Source organism: Nelumbo nucifera, chromosome 8 (genome assembly GCF_055504915.1).
Source record: "Nelumbo nucifera cultivar China Antique chromosome 8, China Antique-T2T, whole genome shotgun sequence".
Lineage (NCBI taxonomy): Eukaryota > Viridiplantae > Streptophyta > Magnoliopsida > Proteales > Nelumbonaceae > Nelumbo > Nelumbo nucifera.
Window position 1 is genome coordinate 19835817 of NC_142656.1, and position 15397 is coordinate 19851213.

The 15397-nt window shown below is 41.8% G+C and overlaps 1 protein-coding gene across 1 annotated transcript; it reads left to right on the forward strand.

Annotated features, from left to right (window-relative positions):
* Positions 1-2485: 2485 nt before the first annotated feature.
* On the forward strand, positions 2486-4098 carry LOC148789716 (class V chitinase-like). Its single transcript, XM_088892516.1, has 2 exons — positions 2486-3612; positions 3794-4098. The coding sequence occupies exons 1-2, from the start codon at positions 2592-2594 to the stop codon at positions 3811-3813; spliced, it is 1041 nt and encodes a 346-aa protein (XP_088748642.1). The 5' UTR covers positions 2486-2591; the 3' UTR covers positions 3814-4098.
* The last annotated feature ends 11299 nt before the right edge of the window (positions 4099-15397 follow it).

Consider the following 15397-nt stretch of genomic DNA (forward strand, 5'->3'; position numbering starts at 1 on the left):
CCAATGTCAGAGGACTTGGGGTGGCTAACCCAACGAGGTCGCTCCGATGCTTAAGTGAGTAATCTCATAGTAGACAACGAGCTAAAAATCACAAAGTATGAGAGATAGAATATGCTTATTTGCCCCCTATGCCATTGGGGTTGGTGCCTTTATATAGGCATAGTTTGGCGTGGGTTTCATGCACCGCATCCGAGATTTCCGAGAAGTCATCTAAGTGGTCTGTGATTCCTTGAGGCAACCGCCAAGCATGTTGACCACCCTCCGAATCGTTCGGTACGTGGGCCAACTTCCAAGGAGAGTAGGAGTGTTAGGATATGTGTGCTGAATTTGTCGGCGAGCACGTCTCGCAGGTCGCTTGGTCGGCGCCTGTGCCAGGATGCTAGGTCGGCGCCTGTGCTAGGCTGCCAGTTCGCACCTGTGCCAGGCCGCCAGGTCGGCGCCTAGGCCAGTTCGCCAGGTCGCGCTTGGGCCAGGCCACCAGGTGGGACACCATCAACTTGGCTAAGGGAAGTTGTTGCCTAAGTGGTTCCAGGTGTCACCTAGTTGTTCCGAGGTGCCATGTGTCACAATATCATTGGAGGGCCAAATCCGCCCTCATCATTTGCCCCCCACTCCCGAGCTGAAAGTAACTCGGCGAATGGAGTAGATTGCTCCTTTTGGCCTGAAATGACTAATTCGATGAGCTCATAAGTGTCGATTCAATTCTTTAGACTCTGTGAGTGACACGCGGTCCACTCTCCATACCCTTGATTTTGCCCATGCCGAAGAGGCGACTGGGTTTTTTGTGGTGCCATTGTCTTTGCCAGTTCGGCACTTTAGCCCTTAGGCTCTGGGAGCGACTCGTAGTCCACTCTCCTTGATCTTTGATTTTGCCCATGCCGAAGAGGCGACTAGGTCTTATGTGGTGCCGAGGTCTTTTATCAACTCGACATTTTAGAGCTACGGCTGCGCTGCATTAGCCTTGTTAGTGACATCGGTTACCCACTCCTACAAGAAGCTACTAGGAGCTCGACCTACGGGGGCAACACTACTGACTTTAGGTCAACAGCTCGCACGGGAGCCTTGGAAGGCTCGACCGGAAAAGGCGTCCATGCAGTCTGTTGGCCGCCTACTCCCGCGGAAGCCACAAAGAGCTCATATTTATAGAGGGTACCTCGCGAAGAGGACTGATGAGGCTTTATCCGAGTTGAAATAAAGTTGGTAGAGCTGCTTAGTCTATTGGTCATCAACTTCCTGCATAGCCTTTGAGTTCCTAGAAAATGGAAACTAGAATGTGAGAGCTTTTAGTTTCTAAAAGGTGAGAAACTAAATTTTTGGCCTTTGAGTTCCACAGACGACGCCAATTGACGAATCAATTTTTTGGCCAAGTCTCAATTTTTTGTGCTAAATACCTCGTCATTTCGTCTGCTTCCAAGTGGTCGATGACTAAGAGGCCAAAGTGGAGAACTTTTGCTGGATGAGGACCTGGATGCCGAGCTGACTCGGCCGAACTGGGGGAAGATTTGGTGTCGAGCTGACTGAGGCAAGATGGGCAGGTTAGGTGCCGAATTGGTCTGAACTGGGTAGATTAGGTGATGAAGTGACCAAAGGGCCGAGCTGCCTATTAGGTGCCGAGCTGACCAGAGTGCCGAACTGGCTGGTGGCGAGCTGCTAAAACGTAAGGAAGTGGAACATGCCGTCCAGAAGAGACAAATGTTAGTGTGACGTAATCTTGATTTGATTATTATTGAAAATAGGTTATTAAACTTTTAAAATTAATAATCCAAATGAGGATAAATCTGAGGTAGTTACTGAAAATAAATTATTCAACTTTTAAAATAAAAAAAAAATAAAGAAAAGGAAAAGTCTCCCGAATGGAGACAAATCTGAGGTAGTTATCAGGATTTTTATAACACATCTTACATCTTATAAATTAATACCTAATTAATCCATTCGATTATGGAAACCTCTCAATAACATGCATTAATTAAATTTTGCCAACAACCACAAAACGTAAAACGTAATTGTCACCATCGATTTCACACCTTGCTCCTCCAACAAGGGTTTTACAAAATCTTCATGCATAAAGCCTTCAGGTGTACTAGCAAAGAGTTGGTTTCCCATGTGATCAAACAAACAGAGACCGGATCTGCTCCTCACAAGCACATCCTACCATGCGTGGGGACTGGAGAACATCTCCCGTACTTACTTTTAAGTTATTATTCACGGGAGATGGATGGAGATGTTCCCAATGCACCGTCGATGTGCATGTGAGGCGCCCCAGTGTGAGTGTGAGTGTGAGGAGAGACAAAGTAGAGACCTACTACACTTGCATGTGTGATGTGACTTATGGGAAGTTTGAATTAAAATACAACATAACAATTATTAATGAATGCCCCTACGGTCTTATATCTTTTTCATTTTGTAATTAAGGAAGTAAGGAACATTAATTAACAGGCCTAAGGAATGGAATTGACTTTTTTGTCTATAAATATGCTCATTCTGAAAGGCATTCTATCCAGATAAACTATCCCTTCCAGGCTTCCAAAAAAAATAGGGGACAGTCTCTCTTTTCCTCTTTTGTGTTCGTTCTCCTCCTTCGGCTTCATTCCATGGCAGTGGTTAAGGCCGGCTACTGGCTCCCAGACAGTGGAATCCCAGTGTCTGACATTGATGCATCTTTCTTTACACATTTCTTCTATGCATTCGCAGACTTAGACCCTCAGAACCAGGTTACAATCCCTCCCCAAGACCAAATCACTTTGTCCACCTTCAAAACCACACTGCAACGAAGCAACCCGAGTATTAAAACCCTTCTCTCCATTGGTGGAGAAAACACCCCAGCTGACTATTTTTCTTCCATGGCAAGTGATGCCACTTCTCGGAAGGAATTCATTGATTCTTCCATAGAAATTGCTCTAAAACATTCATTCGATGGGCTCAACCTTGACTGGAATTTCCTCGATACCGAAACTGATGATACGACTAACCTGGGTCTACTTTTGAAGGAGTGGAGAGCTAACGTGAAAGCCAAGGCAACTTCCGCTAGCCAGCCGGCGGAATTGCTCTTAACGGCATCTGTTTATCACTCCCCAGAACGTCGTGCAGGCCGTGCAAGAATAACTTACCCAGTTGATTCAATGAAGGAGAATCTGGACTGGGTCAACGTTAAGGCTTATGACTATTACATGCCGTATTCGTTTCAGGTTACTAGTTCTCATGCCCCTCTATACGAGCGGCATGGCCGACTCTGCACGAGTTCCTGCATCCAATCCTGGATTAGGGCCGGGTTGGCTCGTGATAAAATAGTTATGGGTTTGAATTTCTATGGCTTCGCATTTAAGCTCGCTGACCCTGCAAGAAATGGTCTGGGTGCACCAGCAATTGGCCCCTTTACCGCTGACGGTAAAATGTCTTACAAAGAAATCGATGCCTTCATTCAGAAAAACGAAGCAGCAATATTATACAAAGCAGACTTGGGGACCAATTACTGTCATTCTGGATCAACTTGGATTTGCTATGATGATGTAAAGGCAATTAAAACCAAGGTTAAATATGCTAGTAGGGAAGGACTACGTGGATTTTTCGCCTGGAACGTCACTGATGACGACGAGTGGATCCTTTCGGGAGTTGGTACGTATTATAAGTCCCACCGATCCAAACTCTTCATTTCTTTACTTTAATATGCATCAGAAATTAAAGTAGAGACAAATTAAATTAGATGACTACTTGCTCAGATCCTAGTAATTACTTACATGCAGCAGTACTGATTATATTATTAATTGTTTAATGTTGCTTTAATTTGCTTTTGCAGCCTCAGTAATGTGGAAATGATTAAACTGCATGCGATTGCTCAATACGTGGATTGATGCTGTGATTGCTATGGATCGATCATTGATCTTTATATTTTAAATAAAGACAGGGCTACCAGTTCTAACAGTCCTCCTTAAGTTGTAGTGTTTTAGATCTCTAGTTTGCTACTGTGTCTCCTGCCCTGTGTGCTATAGTATTTGGTCTTTAGTCTGTTTGTGTTCCTTCACTTTTCAGTTAGTTGTTATTGCTGTCGTTTTAATTTGCTGGTTTAATGAAATATCAATAAAGGAAGTACTTTTGAAAAAACTAATTAAACCTCCCTTGAGGCTTATGCTTTATACTAAAACCTTTCCTTAATTTGTTTTCAAAAAGTACTAATTAATTAACAACTCCATCTCCTATCAAATATTGTTTTAACTCTTATGTCTAAAGGAGGAATTAAAAGGAAAAAAATATACCCTAAACAGAGAGACAGAGAGTCTAGTTCAAACACAACGAATTAATCTGAATTTCCTCCTCAAATTAAGGATGGTCGCTCATACCCATTTGCACCCGTGCATTGACTCTGCAACGTGTGTGCTGTGTGAGGAGGAAATACGGACTCAAACACAACCTGAAGACACACATACAGGCATTGAAGCATTTATCAAAAGTGAATACCATTTAATTTACACAGAAATAATATTTTTTTGAGACATGAAAATCCCAACAGAGACCACAATTCCATGACTGCAAACTCAAGCAATGGTTCGATGTGTCATGAACCTGCAGAAGCAAGAAAAGAATTAAAAGAGAGCACTAATATTCACACAATCAAACTGAATGAATCACTACTTATATCAACATATTCGCCAATATCCTTTTCAAGTAGTCATGATAGAGTCGAAGATCAACTCCAGCTGCTTCAAGGTTTGGGACAATAGTTACAAGATCCTTAGGAGGCCACTTGATAATGGTAAACTTGATATTAGCTAGGTAATAAGGCCAACCGAAGTACAAATCACCTCCTCAGCCTAAGGGCTAAAACACCGACTACCGAAAAATCCTACTTTGGGTATGTAGCTCTAATAGCTCGAGTGATGAGATCGCTTTAGTAAAAAAATAAATAAATAAATAAAATAAAAATAAAAAGAGCACACCATACTTAGAAGAAAAGAGAAATTTGACTGCCATGCCATAAAAAAAAAACCGAGCCAAACAGCTCGAGAAAGTTCAACAAAAGATAAAAAAAGGGCACAACCGCCCAAGAAGATCTTTTCAAGAGTAGGTTTTGGCACCCGAGAGCCACCAGTAATCAGAAGAACAGAAAAGCAGAGCCGCTAGCCTCAGGGGTCCACCTCGTCCTCGTCCTCATCCTCCGGGGAAGTCAGGCTCTTCCTTCTCTGCCTGGGCAAGCTGAACTACCTAACCATTACCAGACCAGACATCTCCTAGAACCACGCACCTTCTAGCAGCAGAAAGAATACTAGCATACTTGAAGAGATGCCCGGGTAGAGGTATACTGTTCAAGAACAATGGCCACATGAAGGTGGAAGTCCATACGGATGCCGATTGGGCTGGGAGTGTTGATGACAGGAGGTCTACCTCTGGATATTGTGCTCTTGTGGGAGGTAACCTGGTCTCTTGGAGGAGTAAGAAACAGAGTGTTGTCTCCAGATCTAGTGCTGAAGCTGAGTACAGGTCAATGGCTAACGGAGTGGCTGAAATTCTTTGGCTGAGATCACTACTTGGGGAGTTGGGTATTGAGTATGAGAAGCCCTTGATGCTGTATTGTGATAATCAAGCGGCTATTAATATAGCACACAACCCAGTGCAGCATGACAGGACTAAACATATTGAAGTTGATCGACACTTTGTACGAGAGAGGGTCTCGTCACAAGAAGTGTGTCTCCCATACATCACCTCCAACATGCAGCTGGCAGATATCCTCACCAAAGCTGTACCACGGAAGAAGCTAGAGGCAGATCTATCCAAGTTGGGAATGATAAACATTTATTCCCAACTTGAGGGGGAGTGTAGAGAACACTGATGTATGTGGGCCCCACAGCTACGGTCCCACTGTGTTCGTAGGGTAGAAGGTGTTCTAGTCTGCCTAGGGTTAGCTATTGGTCATTTAGTTGTTTCAGTTGTTATTTATTTTAGTCTTATTTTTGCTCTATTTGTTATGTAAAGACTAAGGGCAGATCTGTCCTTTCCATGTAATGAGCATAACTTATAAATATTAATTAAAGTGGCGGCGGTAGAACATTAAGCTTCTGCTCCTCATTTTCAACTCTTGTGTTCTACTGCTTCTCTTCCCTCTTCCTCCTTTTTTCTCTTTACCTTTCTTCTTATTTTCGAACCTGAAATCCATTAGGGTTCAAGACTGATAACAGTCCTCCTTAAGTTGTAGTGTTTTAGATCTCTAGTTTGCTACTGTGTCTCCTGCCCTGTGTGCTATAGTATTTGGTCTTTAGTCTGTTTGTGTTCCTTCACTTTTCAGTTAGTTGTTATTGCTGTCATTTTAATTTGCTGGTTTAATGAAATATCAATAAAGGAAGTACTTTTGAAAAAACTAATTAAACCTCCCTTGAGGCTTATGCTTTATACTAAAACCTTTCCTTAATTTGTTTTCAAAAAGTACTAATTAATTAACAACTCCATCTCCTATCAAATATTGTTTTAACTCTTATGTCTAAAGGAGGAATTAAAAGGAAAAAAATATACCCTAAACAGAGAGACAGAGAGTCTAGTTCAAACACAACGAATTAATCTGAATTTCCTCCTCAAATTAAGGATGGTCGCTCGTACCCACCTCACAGCACTTGAAGCATTAATTCATGCTTGAGTGCATTCCGTGAAATAATTCTTTTGCTTCCAAGTTTGACACAACTGTTGCAAGAGGCCACTTGGGTAATGGTAGAGACTTGAAATTAGGTAATGAGGGTCAACCGTGGTCTTGCATGCTTTTGCAGTTGGAGCACCGGCCCAAATATCAGAAAATCTTGAACAGTTCATCAATCTTCAAGTGTCCCGAGGGAATAATATTAAAAGGTCTCTGGTTCACCATCTCAGCAAATTGCAAATTAATATATATAACCCACAGACCAGACATGAACAAGGGTTGAGTAACAATTTACATCATTGTAATTAGGAAGGCTTCGCTTGTTTTCCAACATCTTACGAACAAGTATTCCGAAGGAGCTTATTGGTACGTAATCTGCTGATGAATTTAATGGAATTGGCTTTGTTTTCCAACCAATTGAAATTGACAGGATCCATTCAATTCCTTAATAATATATTTAACGACACATCTCAAGTCTGAGAGGTATATATATCTCATGCAGAACAGCTTTTCAGGCTATCTTCCCATGTATATTGGACTTCGCCTTCCTAATTTACAAAAATAAAGATAAAATTAGAATGCCAATTCAATAAAGCTTTTGTCATTTTCTTCATTTTTCTTGTCAATGATGAGAAAATGAAACACGGCTACAATGATATTGAGCTCTCATGCGACAGAGCATCAGGGCTCCTCTTCCTCCGTTTAGTGTTAAAGAATCCAGAAGCAAGAGCTTCCAAGGCTCTAGTGGTCAATGGCCGGTTTCTAGTGCTATGCCTCCTAGCATTTGCAATATGCCTCCTAGCATTTGCAATATGCTGCTCTTCTGTGGTAGCAATGTTGTTTGAGGTTTGTAACACCTCTGACTCCTCCATGTGCTGTCTTTCAGATGGAATGGATGACCCCCTTGACTTGGGTCATCCTGGCTGTCTGTCACCTCCATGAAAAAGGGCTCATCAATTTCAAAATCCGGTGGGACATGGGTAGGTTCAGGTCAATCAATGTCCGGGGTTTTGGTTTCTCATGAGGTAGTTCTGTGCCGAAAAAGTTCTGGCCAGGAATGCCTTTGCAGATGCCGTCGCAGCACTTGTCCGGATTGTCTTTAGCAGAAGAGCTAGTAGATGATGCCTTATCCAGAGACATACCCATTTGAGAAACCATGTTTTCACTTCCATCAGGTGAGTCTGACTGGCAATGGGGCTCCTCCTGTCCTGGAGCTACAGAGAAATTGTTCAAACTGCGACTACAAGCAGTTAATCTCCGCCGTTTTGTGACAGGAGCTCAATAGTTTGAGTGGCCAGATTTCACTCTCCGGCTAAATTGGTTCTTCCTCTGATGTTTGTTATTAGACATATGGACAGACAGATCCTTGTGATTGTTCTCTGGGAAATTCATAGGAACTGGGTTATTCATTAGCTTCTCCTGCACCAAAACACTAAGCCCACAATCTGACAAATCAGAGTGCACTCCCTTGTCAAAGATAACCTTCATTGGGCTGGAAGTGTTGGTATTTGCTTGATCATTTGACAACACGTCAGCAGAATCTGGCTCATCTGTTGGCTCCTCAGAGCTATCCTCATCTGTTTCTCTTGAAAGACTTAGGCTGCTCAGAATGCCAGCCCCTTGCTAGAAAATGGGGCCAAACAGCTTCCCAGAATAGACCATTTGACCGAGCTTTGCTTAATCTGAAGTCTCCAGTTAGAAATTTGATGATGTCTCCAGATGTAATGAACAAGGAATCTGCAATGAACAGATTGAAGGCTGAAGTATGTTTATTGAAGGATTCTATATTTTAAGTTCAGTTCTAGTATTATCAATTATCATGGTGTCTCAAATTTTTCTTTACTTCATTAAAGATGTTTAGATCTTAAGAACACAACTTTTCAAGTGCCATCAACATGCCCGTGGAAAATCGTATGAAGCTTTCATGTTGAGCAAATTAGTTCCTGTTGTGGGAAACATCTGTGAATCTAATTGGAATAAAAGCAAAGTTAGCTGAAGACATTGCAGAAGAAGTCGATGTAATATTGAACTCAGCTGCTAATACAACCTTTGATGAAAGGTTCGTCTTCTTTTAATATATATAATTGGCTTGTCTTTTTTTGATGGCATTCATAAATCAATATTTAGTTATCTAATTCAGTCCTCAAATGGGTTCATAATTTAAAAACAAAATATTCAGGTATGATGTTGTTATGGACACAAACACACAAGGACCCTGTCGACTTATGGCCTTGGCAAAGAGATGCATGCAATAACCTTAAGCTCTTTCTGCATGTGTCAACTGGTAAGTAATTAATTAATGTTTAAACAAGCTCAAACAACATTCTGTGAATTCAGTTGGAAACAATCAGATTGGTGTTTCTTCTGGAACAGATTATGTTAACAGCGAGAGAGAGGGAAGAATATTGGAGAAGCCCTTTTGTGAGGGAAGAACATTCTGTCTAAAATGAACAAGCAATTAATGCATTCTGATCATTTCCACCTTGTTTTAATGGTCTTTCAAATGTTACTGGAGAGCCCACTTGGTCTCCCTTTTGTCTCACTGAAAGTGCAAATTGGCCTGTGAGTGGTGATTCCAAAAAAGTGAGGCCATCTCATATGAAGTGGAAGACAGGCAAGAGCCAATACAGAAGATCTTTTATCACTTGTGTTTATTAGGATTTGTTGTCAAGACTTTAAGAGTTGGATAAATATATTACAAATCCTTGTCTGGGGCTTCTCATATCTTCCCCCGAACCAGATTCTGTAAGATTTGGAGAACTTTCCATTGATTTGAATTTTGTTGCTTTGACATGGTATGTTGATATGTGGAACTATATTTGCAATCTTGTTGTCATCAGAGACAACTTGGTGTGGTTGATGTCTTAGTCTTAGAAAGTTTAGAACCCAAGTTCCAAACTTAACCACACACTTTGTACTGGAGCCTTGAAAAAGTTTTAAACTAAAACGGGGAGGGTTCCTGACTTCCTGGTGGAGTGGAATGAAAGATTAAAAGTGGTGGTGGGCGGTGGCGGTGGAGAGCAGTTGGGGATCACAAGAGGTTAATGGCATTGATCAGGATCACAGGTTAATTCCATTTTGTCAGAAGCCACTTAAAAAGCAGCTGAGAAATCTATTTAATGTGAGGATAATAAGATGATTCCTATTACTTATGTTTGCTTAATACAAACATCCTTCCATTATATATTATCATAAGGGTTAATAGAATGCCATCATATTATTTTTGGAAATTCTCATAAATCCAAAAATACACTGATATTACCAATTTAGAGTTTTGCAAGATCAAAATGCCTTTATGCTATTTGGGTCCATAAATAGGATAATCATGTTTGGAGAAAATGTAGAAAGTCCAAATAGTCTATAAAAGGAGTAGAGATCAATTTTTACAAGAAAAATAAAGGAAGAAAGAAATAGTGGGAAGCTAAGTTTAATGATCAATTATTATTAATAAAATATTGTTTTTTTTTTCTGTTTGAACCAAAAATACAATTTTATTTTTTATGAAAACAAATTGGTATTCTGAGTTTCAACCCTAGTCTTGTTTGAAGAGAGGCTACAGTTGAAAATGGGGATCTAGATGTGATAATTGGAATTTGTAGAATCTATATATTTGGGCATTGGTATTTTTCAAAACTTAAATTTGATAGAAAGATCTTTTAATTTTGTTATTTATGGGAAGGATTTTCTTGTCATTATACATTTCTACTTTGGACCATTGGCATATATATTCTTATCTTATATCAATGGACTAGATATTGACTTAATCCAACCCAATTCAATATAATTTTGTTACCGATGGACCAGGTCCAATCCAATCTAATAAATATTTTGGACCAAATTGGTCCAATCCAATAACTATTAACAAGCATAGGTATCTTTTGTTTCAATCTTATTTTGATATTAAATAACTTTAAACGATAATTTAAAATTAGTTATTATTTATTTCTTTTTCTTTGAACAAATTGAAACCTTACAATTACTTTTCGGTATCATGAATTTTCCATAAAGAAGTGTATATAACATGCCCTCTCTAAGAGACAAATCATGGTTAGATGTAATCAATAAAGTATACAACATACAAAATTAAAAAAAAAAAAGAAAAAAAAAAGTCTTACACGAATGGGGACAAATCTGGAGTAGTTATCAGGAACATCTTCGAAGTTATTATACCTAATTAATCATCTGGATGATGGAAACTTCTCAATAACATGCATTAATTTAAGTTTTGCCAATAATTAAGGACAAAACGTGTTTATTGGCCGAAGGTTATACATAAACCTCAATAGGCAATGGAATCATGACATAGATGGAGTTTTCTCAAATTCCAACAACAATTGGGATATAAAAAACCTTTTCAATAATAATAATAATCCCTATTGGTCAACATGTGTGCTGCCATGGACTAACGGTTCCATATTGGTCAACGATATTGGTTCCAACAACAATTTGGAACCAATATCGTTTTTTAAATAAATGATTTGTTATATTTTTTTTTTGGGACTATTGCTGGTTTTTGCCACAATGGCATTTTTCAATGCCACAGCATGCATTAGCATATTGATGCTAGCAAAAGAAAAAAAATGAGGTATTGCTGACATGGCGCTGTTTTTTAAAGAATACAATATCCGTTCCAAACACTTGCATGTGACTTCGGACTGATTCGAATTTTGAATTAAAATATAACAAAACAAATATTAGTAAATGCACCTACCAGCCTTCTTTATTTTTTTTGTTTGTAACTAAGGCTCCATTTGTAAATGAGGCTTTACCCGTTGTTGAGGTGCAGTCCGCGATGATGGATCCGTCAGTAATCATATTGATTACTCCGTGGATCGGTCTTTCTTCTAGTAACTATCTTTGCGGCTGCTCACTCTGCCCGTTGGTGGATTCGGGAGCATTATTTCTTTCCTCCCCCTGCCGGTTTGTTTGGCGGTTAGCCTGATCTCTGTCTCCTTTCTGTATGAATTTTTTTAGATATCCGCGACAGATGAGCTCTTCAATCTCATCACGGAGATTTTAACAACTTTTGGTGCTATGACTGTGGTCTTTATAAAAATGACAATATACATTTCTGTTTCTGGTGGCGGAATCTCCCCTCAACCGAGGTGGCCACTTCACGTAGGAGGCGTCTTTGATCGCCATAAGAATTTCTCATCGCTTCGCATTGAGGGGCGTGTAGCTCGTCCTTTCAATCGGCGGAGTTCTGGAATGCCGACTTGACTAATGAGATCGTGAAGGAGATCGGCTCCCGGATTTGTTTCCTCCCCTGGTCGGGGACTTGCTCTTTCTTCATTTGCTGCCACCGTTGTCACCTTCTATTTTCCTCTTTTCCGCTGGAATTTCATTTTTCTGGTTCATCTCTTCTTCGGTCCCGATGAACTGATCGGCGAGCTTGAGGAATTCGGCGATGTCCTTCGGCATGTTGGCCACTACATGCCACTTGAATTCCGTGTGGGTAATACCTTTTTTCGCTGTCGTGAGCCTCACAGCTGGGTCTAGATCGGGGATCTGTAAGAAGGTGTCGTTGAAGTGTTTAATGTAGCTTTTGATAGACTCCCCTTCTCTTTGGACTATGTTGAGGAGGCTTTCTTGGGACCTCAAGCACTTCTTGCTAGTGATAAAGTGCGAGGTGAACATCTCTACGAACTGCGTCCAGCTTTTGAATGTCCCTGGCACGAGGTTCCTGTACCATGTGCGAGCTACTCCTTTGAACGTTGTGGAGAAGGCCACGCACATGCAGGACTCATCAGCCCCAGCTAGGTGCATCTGGGACTGGAAGGAGTCCACATGATCGTTTGGATCAAAAGATCCATCGTATTTGTCCAGCAGAGGCATTTTGAAGTCCTTCGGCATCGGGGTCGCCAGGAGCTCGGAGGACAGAGGGGATGACCCGGAGAGGAGAGGAGGGGTCTTTTTGGCTACTGAGCTCACCTCCTCTTTACCTTTTACCTGCTTTGGCTGGCTAGGCCCGGTGAGCTGGCTAAGAACTGTAGATCGGCGTGCCTTGTGACGCCTTCGTTGCTGTTGTTTGATCAGCTCCACATTGGTGCTGCTGACCTCTGTGTGTTCGGGTACCATTCTGGCGCGGAGTGACTCTGGTTGCTGAGGCTGACTGCCTTGGACGGAAGGGCCTCGCCTTGAGTCTATGGCCAGAACCACGAACCAGTTCCCTGCAAAAGAACCTTTATGATGCGAGGGCCGGGGTAAAATGGCTCTAGCCGGCTGTGTATCTCCTGACCTGTTCACCATGTTGCCATGTGAAGCGGACGGGGTGACTTGTCTATCCCTCCTGCCGCGGGACGAGACCTGACTCCTAAGAGGAAGTGGAACTTGGGTGGTCTCGCCTCGACGGGGAGAGCGAGTGTTCTGCTGACGAGATTGGTTCTGTACCTCTGGGTGCCGAGGTGGAACCGGTTGCTGATTTTGTTGCAGAGGAGGGAATTCCTGCTGATACTGTTGCTGGTAGAGATGATGGAGGACTTGCTGTTGATAGTGTTGATACTGTTGGACCTGTTGCATTTGGACCTGAATGACTCGGACACAGTGTAGCAGGTCGTCAAGCTGGGATTGCCCGACTCCATGGGGAACCACAGATGGTTAAGCAAAGGTCGCGCCAACTACTGGGGGGAGTGGTGCGTTTACCTGTGTAGTTGCTTGAGGCATGGTCAGTGTTGGGACCCCAGCCACAGTAAACGGTATGGTGAACTGACCTATGCAGACAGACGGGAACTGAGGCTGCCCCCCGGAGACGTTCGCTTTGTTGTTTTGTCTGGCGTTGTTGGAGGATGATGCCATGGATTTGATTCTGTGATTAATGGTGGAAAAAAGGCTTTTTGCAGCGATTCCCACAGACGACGCCAAATGATGTAGTGCGATCTAGCTGCTCCCTGCTGGAGGTGATCTGGATTCTAGGCGGACGACGGACAAAGTTGATCTGCAAAATGATCAGAGAACCCGGGGTTTCTAGCACGGCGTGGTCGCTCCGATGCTTAAATCAGTAGACTGTTGCGAGCTTAGAAAGCTTTAGAGTGTAGAGAGCAAGAGAGCAGAATAATCACGCGTACCTTGAACCTCTCGGGTGGAGCCTTTATATAGTCGTGTCCTCGTGGGTTTCACGGATCAGTTCTGGGATTTTTGTCACGATAGCACCCGTTTCCGCGTTAGTTGGAAGATAACGCTACCAACCGATAAGGTTCATCACTTCCGCCCGAATTGGCGATGGTTTTGTAAAATTGGTGAGAGAGAGAGAGAGAGACAGCCGAGAAGATTAAGGTTTAGTAATTTCTATTTTCCATTAAATACTAAATTTGAATTTGGTAATATCTAAGGCTGTAGGATTAAAATCTTTAATTTCCTACAAATCTCTATTTAATATATAAAACATCAATTATCAAATATTTTTAAATAACATATATACATAAAGATATATATATATATATATATATTATATTATATATATTATATTATTTTTAAATATCCGGGCCGGGCCTAAAAAACAATGCCCAAGCCCGGTCCTAAATTTTGTGGGTCTGATGCGGGCTGGGCCTTAACAAAAAACCTAGGCCCAAAACCAGATTTTCCGGGCTAGGCTGGGCCGGGCTGAAATAATCACCCCTAGTTGTAGCTAGAATATTGTTTACGAGATTTACTTAAAAAAAAAAAAGAGGAAATAGCAGAAGAGCTAGGATGTTAATATTTACCCTACCCTTGGGTATCCACATACCTGCCTTGATAGTGTGTTTTTTTTTTTTTTTTTTTTTATTTGCTTGAAAGACAGATACAGATTTTGGGGAGGAGGCGAGTTTTGGGATTCTACAACCTGTACAGGTATGGGTATATAGGCTATGGTATTTGGCTAAATCCAATCCTTTCCACCCATATATTGTTGGAAAGCATATGAACTTTATGTATTACATATTGGATTTAATAATAATTTGAATTTTATGTAAGGATAATTGATAGTTTATGTATTTTTTACATGTCTTAATCAAATAATTGGAAATTTTACAGTTTGTTTATGTTATTTTACTTATTTATTGCTTATATATAACAAGCAATAAATATAGGCATAGTTCTTTAGACCTGCGAGGAACCAATGTCAGAGGACTTGGGGTGGCTAACCCAACGAGGTCGCTCCGATGCTTAAGTGAGTAATCTCATAGTAGACAACGAGCTAAAAATCACAAAGTATGAGAGATAGAATATGCTTATTTGCCCCCTATGCCATTGGGGTTGGTGCCTTTATATAGGCATAGTTTGGCGTGGGTTTCATGCACCGCATCCGAGATTTCCGAGAAGTCATCTAAGTGGTCTGTGATTCCTTGAGGCAACCGCCAAGCATGTTGACCACCCTCCGAATCGTTCGGTACGTGGGCCAACTTCCAAGGAGAGTAGGAGTGTTAGGATATGTGTGCTGAATTTGTCGGCGAGCACGTCTCGCAGGTCGCTTGGTCGGCGCCTGTGCCAGGATGCTAGGTCGGCGCCTGTGCTAGGCTGCCAGTTCGCACCTGTGCCAGGCCGCCAGGTCGGCGCCTAGGCCAGTTCGCCAGGTCGCGCTTGGGCCAGGCCACCAGGTGGGACACCATCAACTTGGCTAAGGGAAGTTGTTGCCTAAGTGGTTCCAGGTGTCACCTAGTTGTTCCGAGGTGCCATGTGTCACAATATCATTGGAGGGCCAAATCCGCCCTCATCATTTGCCCCCCACTCCCGAGCTGAAAGTAACTCGGCGAATGGAGTAGATTGCTCCTTTTGGCCTGAAATGACTAATTCGATGAGCTCATA

Excerpts from the sequence above, each read along its gene's own strand:
- LOC148789716 (XM_088892516.1), top strand. The coding sequence starts at position 2,592 with ATGGCAGTGGTTAAGGCCGGCTACTGGCTCCCAGACAGTGGAATCCCA. Across the intron at positions 3,613-3,793 it reads GTGGATCCTTTCGGGAGTTG|CCTCAGTAATGTGGAAATGA; the intron begins GTACGTATTATA and ends TTGCTTTTGCAG.